At 39.6% G+C, this 9,725-nt stretch overlaps 1 protein-coding gene across 1 annotated transcript; it reads right to left on the bottom strand.

Annotated features, from left to right (window-relative positions):
• Positions 1-8,885: 8,885 nt before the first annotated feature.
• Positions 8,886-9,407, bottom strand: LOC109169397. The gene is made up of 2 exons (XM_019318279.1): positions 9,087-9,407; positions 8,886-9,014 (listed from the first exon to the last, which is right to left on the bottom strand). Exons 1-2 carry the CDS (start codon positions 9,405-9,407, stop codon positions 8,886-8,888), a joined length of 450 nt encoding a protein of 149 aa, XP_019173824.1.
• Positions 9,408-9,725: the final 318 nt, after the last annotated feature.

Below are 9,725 nucleotides of genomic sequence, written 5' to 3'. Positions count from 1 at the left end.
TTTAGATAGTTAGCCTGTGCACCTGAGTTTTCTAGCTCAGGTGTGGCATAGCACCCCATACTCTTATATTATACCTTTGGGAATTAATGAGAATTTACCTTTATTATATAAGTCTTAAAAGTTGAAAATATTTCGGGGTGTTACAGATGGTGTCAGAGCCTAAGCTTGACCCTAGGATAAGACTCTTAAGACCAGACTTTAGGACATTAGGCTTGAACTCTAGGTATTTAGGAACATAGGGTTCAGGAATCTTTGGACGCGCGGTGAGATTGTGAACCTACCTATCATCACATAACCGCCCCTCACTTTACCCCACATTAATTTAAAGTATTTCCCCCTTCGCTTATCACATCAAGGTAAGGGTACAACACACTGACTCTTCATTCCACATACTGGCCCTAGGAATTTGTTATGTCCTTGCATGCTTTTACCTGCTTTGTTGCTTATCACTCTTCGATTATCATACTTGTTTGAGCATATATGTTCCTAATTGATTTTAGACCATGTTAGGAACTGCATATTATTGCTTAACTATTTGATCAAACATGCGTTATTCGGATATCTGATACTTGATAAAGTATTTTGAAACTTGCAATTTGTAATTTTATTTAACTTATAAGGGCTCACTTATCCTAATCATAATTGACCAATATAGTTAACTCACTAAATAGCCCGATAAGTACTTACATAGGGAAATTTTGGGGAACATAGCTTTAATTAAGAAGAGAAAGAATGGGGCGCGGGATCCTTATGATATTTAACTGAAGCCTCCCATATTCCTTATTAATAACGTGATCCCTTGAGTTTTTCCATGTATTCAAACCCCTTTCGTTGTTCACATAAGTATGGAATTCCTTGAACTTAAAATTGTGCATTCGCGGGGCTTTTCCCGAAGTGATTCCTCCTTCACAGTCACGTTCCAGTGGGGCCTTGGCAGGAGGTCGACCACCCACCACGTGCCCACTGTCACATCCCAGTGGGGACTTGACAGGCAGTCGACCGCCCACCTCGCGCCCACTGGTCCGGTATGTTTTCTTGACTTCTCATTTTTATTGATCCATTGTGCCTTTGTGTGTCTTCCTTGATACTTCTTATGTGCTTAACATGTAAATAACAATCAAATGCTTGAACATGAAAGTTGAATTATCCTCCTAATTGATTTATTTATAAGTTACATAGAAATTATAGGGACTGATTCTGTTTTTAGAAATCTAAAACCTCGAATACATTGCATATTAAGTTTTGACCTGAAAATCAATCTGAGAGAGACCGATAGAAATCTGAGGAACCTAAACCAAGTGGTCATCTAGAAATTATCCTTGGAAAAATATATTGTGTCCCCAAACTATCTTAAACTATCCCTCTAGGCTTTGGTCCCTGTTGCATAATAGACCACAGGCTTCCAATACCTTGTTTAGAACCCTCTACCACTAAGACAAGGACCCCCCTAAACAAACATTTATACATAAATAGGTATATCACTACTATTCTAAAATATATTCCCCTAAAACTCCTATCATATATATATATATATATATATATATATATATATATATATATATATATATATATATATATATATATATATATATATATATATATATATATATCTAGTAAATCCCAATTACATTCATATGCTACACTTACACCAAATTATTATTATTATTATTATTATTATTATTATTATTATTATTATTATTTTCATTATTATTGCACCCTAAACCTAATCACCTTGCTTAATCTTAAATCTTTCATGGTTGCGTCATAAACGGTACGTCCCTGTATGCTTATATATATACATATAATAGATAAACTTGTGAGCCTATAGAACATCCTCCCTTATTCATACGTATTCATATAAATTGTTACAATATATACAATAAATCCCTAGCCCCCAAACCATCAAATGTACCCTAGCTACGATAATCTTATGCACACCTATAAGCTTGCCCTTAGCATATCCTAACCCTGAAATATCGTTCCATACAAATTACATCACTCTTATATATATATATATATATATATATATATATATATATACACATACCCTGGGATAACCCTAATCCTACATTTTTCCCCTCGCATGACTTCCCTGTTACCACTCCTACCTTCCCTAAATGACTAAAAACTTTAGCCTCACCATCAAGTCATCAATTGATTTAAGAATTAGGAATCAAGGGTCTTCAACTCTAAGTTGTTTAGGTATTTCGGGCCCCTAAAGGTAAGATTTATGCCTACCTAAAATCTAATTACCACCGAGATAAAACTAATTTCCCTAAGTGCTTGTGTGATTTCTCAAGACAAAACCTTTAGTAATTGTGGACCCAGGCTATCTTACTCGTAATTATTAAAGAATATCTTTATGCAAATTGCATGGTCCAAACTATAGGTCGAAATTTATATTTTTCATGTGCATTACATGACAAATCACATAGCTCACACGTTTATGTTAAAATACACACTTACACGCATTCATGTACATATACAAAGCATATTAGACAAAAAACAGTATGTTATAAGGCATCCCACTATACATATATACAATATTATTAATTACAAACAATCTGCATATAAGTGTCAATACTTGTTATGTGATCACCCACCGATATCCATGATATACAAAATGAAGATCCTAATTCTATTGTCTCCCTAGAATTTATTTACCCCATAAGAAGCAAGAGCCTTCCTCCTAATTACTTACAATCTTTTCCTCACAACCTAACTTTCGCTATTTGAAAAATTGTTATATGATTTATAACCTTCCTGAATTTATATGACAAAAGTTTGGTTATGCCACGATATTAGGTACGTGAATTTAATTGTTAATCATGTCCTAGACTAACATGAGGAATAATACATATGTGTGCTTTATGATTCCATAGGACTAGTTATTATGTAAGACTTGAAATAGGTCCACATGCCTTCACACTTTATGCCTATAGACTTAAGAAATTGCATATTTAGCATAATTACCATTAAACATATATAGGCATGCCAACTTGCGGGTTTCGCATATAACATAAATAGTTAATTATCATACATGATAAGCTTGTTATTTCGTAACTGTGAATACTTGGTATAATCTGCTAAACACAAAGATTAGACATAGATCCTACATACATTCGTAAATGAAGTTCGCCTGTGTTGATACGTGTGCATATATACTTTATAATAACTATGTGGCTATCTGAGGATGCACCCCCGTGGTATTTGCCTCTCATTTAGGTACATGAATAATTATATGTTCGGTACAACTTGTGATCCTGTATGTTAAATCATTATAAAATAATTAAATAAAGAACATGCCATGTGTAAAGACTTCTATGTTATGTATTAGTCACCCGTAAAACTTACGTATTGTGTGTTGCATATTCGTAATCTTGTTATTTAGTGCATTTTGCTAGAACAATAGTTAGGCTTAAACCCAGTAAATTTATATGTGTATGTGTATATATTTCCCATACGATACTTTCCTTATAAACTACTATACTAATTCGGGCTCTTTACCCCAAAATGATTTCTAAGCTTCGGGGACGAAGCTTCTTGTAAGGGGGGAGTGTGTTATGGCCTTTAATCCCGAATTAATTATTTAATTAATTCCATTAATAATAATTAAAAAGGATTTAATTTGATTAGAAATCCCTTTAATTAATTAATGTGGTCCACCACGGATCGTGGACCCTTGCCTTAACTAGAGTCATAAGCCTATTAGAAATAAAGAAAGTATACCTTTACTATTCAGATTATGGTTAGGATTCTCTTTAATTAACTAATATGGTCCACCATGGACCATGAACCCTTATCCCTAAAACAAGTCCTTAGTCCTATAAGGAATAGAATTAGTAAACTCATACCATTCAGACCCTAATTAGGACTCCTAAATATATATATATATATATATATATATATATATATATATATATATATATATATATATATATATATATATATATATATATATATATAAGGACATAGGAGGCACCTAGAAATCAACCACAATAGATATCATCACACAAGAATTCCCAAGGGACTCCCCACCACCAAGCCTAGGGAGATCAAAACGGACAGAAATCTTAGGGAATGACCTTAATAGCCAAGGGATGATTAATTAAGGCTAAGAGGAAACCCATGTCTCAACAAAACCTATTTTCTTCGCTATAATTTCCTTCCTTGGCCTCCCTCTAAATTCTTGTGTCTTGATTGAATTCTTCTATGATAATGATGTTATGTTCTTGATGATTGATAAGATGATTTATATGCTTTCTTAATCTTGATGATCTTGATGTTAAAAAGAAGTTCTTGATTATGATATGACGATTCTTTACGGATCTTGATATTTCTTGATGTTAAAGATAAAATATGTTCTTGATGATTTGGGTGAGATTAGAGCCCTAGGTTGGATTGGAAATTTGTATTGTGATGATCTTGATTTATATTTGGGTGGGATTTCGCATGTTCGGGTGTTGTTTATATTTAGAAGTCATAATAGGATAAGTCCTACATGATTCTTGCTTTTGATCCGTTAATTGCTTACGTGATGTCATTATTTGCGTTTAAAAGTGTCTAAGCAAGGTTTCGGGTTCCACAAAGGTTCTCGGGACGAGTATACGAGTAAAGAGTCAGTGGGGGGTAGATGGGGGTGGGGGAACCCACCACCTACCCGCTGCCCAAAGGGCACTGCCCGGCAGCGGGCAGCCACCGGGCAGCTGGCTGCCCGCTGGCAACCCGCTGCCCGGAACAGTGCCCACCAGCGGGCAGCCGGCGGGTGACCCCCACCCACCGGCTACCCGCTGGTCTGCACCCCACCCCGGGTCCCTGGCTTCCCCGTTTGTTGTTCCCCATCCCCCGTGGTGTCCCAACGGACCCCGTTTGTCGTGCCTGAGTCTAGTTTGATGTTTCAGGTACCCTTCGTAGGATAAAAGAGTCTTAGGAATCGCATGCTAGTTGAATTGGTAACCCGTAGACCTAGGAGGAAGTTGTATGAGCCCTTAGGAATTATTCTTAGTATGTGAATGATCACACGTAAGTTTATTTATATGTCTTTCCCCTCTAAATGTGCTATTACGTGCTCCTACGTGTTATGTGTTGCATGATCCCCCATTTTGGCTATAGGCCAATTGGGTGGTTCCCGGACTAAGGTTCGGATGTCGGTTGAAGACCGAATGGATTGTTCCCGGACTGAAGGGTCAGAAGTGGCTGAAGGCCAATGGATTGTTCCTGAGCTAAGGCTCAGAAGTGGCTAAGGCCAAATTGATACACTTCTTGGACTACAAGTCCAAATATGGGCCTCGGTGCTATGACCCACCGGACCTGAACGCGCCAGGACGGTGTGTAGGGCCAATAAGCCGAGGAAGACTGTAGTCCACCGACCTGAGTAATCAGGCGCTGTGTAGGGCTACGACTGGCTGCGATCCACCGAATGGTGGGACAGCGGTGTGTAGGGCCATAGTGTTCGAGGATCTTCGCCCACCGACTGAGTATAGCTCAGCGGTAAGCCGGGCTTGATCCGCTATGGTCCACCGACTGTGCGCATCGACGGTGTGTAGGGTCGTAAGTCCCCCCTTGTAAAGGGGATCACGGTCCACCGACTGTGTGCGTCAGCGGTGTGTCGGATCGTGGTCCGACGTAGACTTCGTCAGCGGTTCTCAAAGGGTTGGTTGCGATCAACTCCCCTCGTACCGCGGTACTGAGGTAGGGTGCTGCGGGGCCATGTTAATGCTATAAGCATTAACCCTCATGTTCGGGGCATGCGATTGGTCCCGTGGTGCCATCAATGATTATGTGATATGAATGGTGATTGGATGATGATGTGTTTTGGAATTGGAAAGTGATCTGTGAACTTAAATGTGTACTCCTTATGATGATATCTCTACTTAACTGATTATTATTGTTTGTTGTTCTTATTTGCTGAGTCTATTCCCAGCTTTTAAAATTAGTGTCTCTTAAGTATATATCTTCCTGCTTCAAAATGGTTTTCGTATATCTATATATATATCTATCTATAATATATTTCAACGCGTTGGAGTGGGTTACCAGCATCTCTCGCTGAACAGATATATTTGGCTTTCAGGCACGGATTAGTAGACACGGGAGCGCGCTAGAGATTGGAAGCGTAGAGTAGATAGTTCCCTTTCGCCCTGCGTGTTATGCTTATGTATTGACATTATTGAGGATTTTAGATAGTTAGCCTGTGCACCTGAGTTTTTTAGCTCAGGTGTGGCATAGCAGCCCATACTCTTATATTATACCTTTGGGAATTAATGAGAATTTACCTTTATAATATAAGTCTTAAAAGTTGAAAAAATTTTGGGGTGTTACATTTTCTCCCCTCTCCCAATGTGTTAATATGAATTGCATGTGCTTGCTACGTATTATGTGCATGACTCCCCAATATTGGTTGCGGTCAAATTGGTTTTATATGGGCTGCAGTCCACCGATTGAGCTCGTCAACGGTGTGTAGGGCTACAGTCCACAAAGAGGGCCACGGTCCACCGATTGAGCTCGTCAACAGTGTGTAGGGCTGTGGTCTGCCGCTGAGCTCGTCAGCGGTCTTACAGGGGCTGCGGTCCACCGATTGAGCTCGTCAACAGTGTGTAGGGCCGCAGTCCACAAAGAGGGCCACGGTCCACCGGTTGAGCTCGTCAACGGTGTGTAGGGCTGTGGTCCGCCGTTGAGCTCGTCAACGGTCTAATGAGCTACGGTTCATCGGTTGGCTGCGGTCAACCCCTTCATGCTGCGGTATGAGGCAAGGTGCTGCGGGGCTGTGTTAGCGCTATATGTGCTGACCCTCATGTATGGGCATGCGATTGGTCCTGTGGCGCCACCAAAGTGTGCTTATGTGATAAAGATATTGATTGAAAGATGATATAAGTGATATGAAATTAACCTGTGACCTTAGGATATATGATGATGTCTTTATATGTTTGATTATAACTGTTAAATGTGATTGTCCCTACTTGTCGAGTCGATTCCTGGTTTTAAAGCTAGAGTCTCCTAAGTATATATCTTCCTGCTTCAAAATGGTTTTCCTATATCTATATATATATATACCTATATTGTATTTTAACGCGTTGGAGTGGGTTACCAGCATTATTCGCTGAACAGATATATTTAGCTTTCAGGCACAGATGAGTAGCTCCGGAGCGCGCTAGAGAACCAAAGGCTTAGATAGTTAGCTTCCTTTTTTGGTCTGCGTGCCATGATGATGTAATGACATTGTTTTGAGGATAATTAGATAGTTTAGCCTGTGCATCTGAGTTCTCGAGCTCAGATGTGGCATAGCACCCCAAACACTTATGTTTAGTATGTTCTGTTTTGGGAATTAATAAGAGATTACCTTTATTATATAAGTTTAAAAAGTTTTTGAAAATCTGAGGTGTTACAAAGATGGGAAGGCAAGGTTCCTCTTACTAACAAGTTGGCTATGTCGGCATACCATGGTGTTAGAGATATTCCAAACAACTTTTCCTCAGGAAAACATTCTTGAGTTTTCTTTGAACGGGAAATGAGACAAATGGGTGTTATTTGCCTAAAATGTTGTATGCCGAGTGTGGGGAAGCACATTGTGATGTATTGCAGGGATTTAGGGCAAAGATAGAAGGAGATGAGGTGGAAAGATCAAGGTGATCCTGCAGACGCATGTCACCACTGTCACTAACTCGTGACTAAGAAACAAAAAGTTTCACGAGTGGTCCATGATCGTGGCCGTGTCGTGACCAGAAAACATAGACTGCCATGACAGGATCCACGATCGTGACCAGTTTGTGGATAAAAAACAGAAAGTCCTACGAGCTGAATCCACGCTCGTGGCAGGAGGCGCCCGGTGCATAAGTGACTTGGTCACGAGCGGTCCACAATCGTGGCCAACTCGTGACTAGGGGCAATTCCAGGCGCGAAGAAAGGTTTAAAAGGGGGATTTTTCTTGTTATTAGAGATCTAGACATTTCCTTAGCTTGTATGTCGTTCTTGTAGAATCCCTAGACACATTAGTACTTCAATTGTAGATAGAAAAAGTTGAAGAATTAGATTCTTAGATTGATTACTTCATCAATTGTGGATTGGAACTCAATTTTGGATTGCAATTGGTATACATTTACTTTCTCACACCTTAATTTCTACTTTCATTGTTTTCATCTTTTCTTGATTGCAATTTGAGATTGTATTGGTCCACAATGTTTATTTGTGGCTAGATTCCATAGGAGTTGGATGTGAACTTCCAAAGCTTATGCATTCTAGTTTATAATTGTTCCTATGATGAGATTTGGTGCATGTTAGGTTTTCCTTTATTGTGAACACTCTTTGTTTGATCCTTGCTTGTTGATGGCCACAATAGGTTAGGATTGTGAGAATATGAGGTTTGCAAGAGATTGAGATCTCATAAAAGTCTTTTTTGTTTGCACTCACGCCCTACGATCCGAGAGGGCTAGGTCTGGAAGGAGATGTAGACCACATGTTTGATGAAATGCCTTAGTCACCTTGTGATGCCTAAGAGTCTAAGTCTTGAAAAGCTTAGTGATAGTGCCAATTCTCCCTTAGTATCTCTCATGCACCTTATCAATTCTACCTCGGAAAAGGAATGCATTGGCCTAGGAAGTTCTTGTCCAGTTCCGCTTCCATTTCATTGTTTACTTACCTGTTAGCTTCGTTATACTTTCATGCTTTGTACACTTGCAATAATACCCATGCACCTAGCACTACTTGCCAATACATTACTTGTGTAAGCACTTGAACCTCTCCAAGTTGCCATCCGGTGAGAACGACACTCGGGAATCTTTATTCCTCCCACTTTCCATCCATCAATACGCAAAGCACACAAAACAATTTCATCACCTCCCTAGGATGAGCGGAACCTCCACATCAGGGTCCATATATCAAGAATGACGAAATCAACTGGAAATATGAATTTGTCTACCCTTACCAAGACGTCCTCTACAAAAACCACGATGGTACTTGGTGGACCTATCAGCCAACTGGATGCAGATCCGAGTTGGCTTGAGGGTGCTCAAATTCAAATTCTAAAAAGACTATAAGGCATCAAGTTAATACTAGCACCCTAGTCGGCTAAAGCTTTATTGAATTTTACTCACCAATGTTGCAAGGAATTGTAAAGCTCCGGATCCCCGGATCTTTGAGTTTCTAAGGCATTTCCTTATGCACAGTTGCTCCTTGAGAAACTTCGCATAATAGGGCATTTCTTCGAGTGCGTCAACAAATGGCATATCAATATGTAATTGGTGTAGCATTTGGAGAAATTTCCCATATTTTGCGTTGTCAATGTCATTCCGAAATCTTTGGGGAAACAGAACTTTTGGCTTCCGGGTAGGGAGTTGGTTGTTTTGCACCTCCTTCCCCTTCTTGGCGGAGAGATCTATACGCGTAGGCTCTTCTTCCTCGTCAACATCCTCCATGCCTCCTACATTTGAAGATTGAGCGTTGTTTGTCGCAACAGGGGGGAGGGGGGAGGGGGTTCATCTCTTGGTGGATCAACAGAATTGTTCTTTGCCTCTTGGAGTGCTTTTCCACTTCGTAGGGTGATGGCATGGACCTCCATTTGTTTCCTTCTTATTAGGTTATCGATCCACAGGGAAGTGGAGCGTATCAAGCACTAGCTACTAATTTATTATTGTGAAACTAATCCTAATGATTATCATGGATGGTTGATTAAACATAAAACTAATAAAGCAAAGCAGCATGTTTGTGAAAACAATAGAGAGGGAATGAGATTC

The sequence above is a fragment of the Ipomoea nil genome, unplaced genomic scaffold (genome assembly GCF_001879475.1).
Source record: "Ipomoea nil cultivar Tokyo-kokei standard unplaced genomic scaffold, Asagao_1.1 scaffold3314, whole genome shotgun sequence".
Taxonomy (NCBI): Eukaryota; Viridiplantae; Streptophyta; class Magnoliopsida; order Solanales; family Convolvulaceae; genus Ipomoea; species Ipomoea nil.
Note: the sequence above shows the minus strand (reverse complement) of the source record. Positions and strands in the feature narration are given on the sequence as shown.

Excerpts from the sequence above, each read along its gene's own strand:
- LOC109169397 (XM_019318279.1), bottom strand. The coding sequence starts at position 9,407 with ATGGAGGATGTTGACGAGGAAGAAGAGCCTACGCGTATAGATCTCTCC. Across the intron at positions 9,015-9,086 it reads TACAATTCCTTGCAACATTG|AATTTGAATTTGAGCACCCT; the intron begins GTGAGTAAAATT and ends TAGTCTTTTTAG.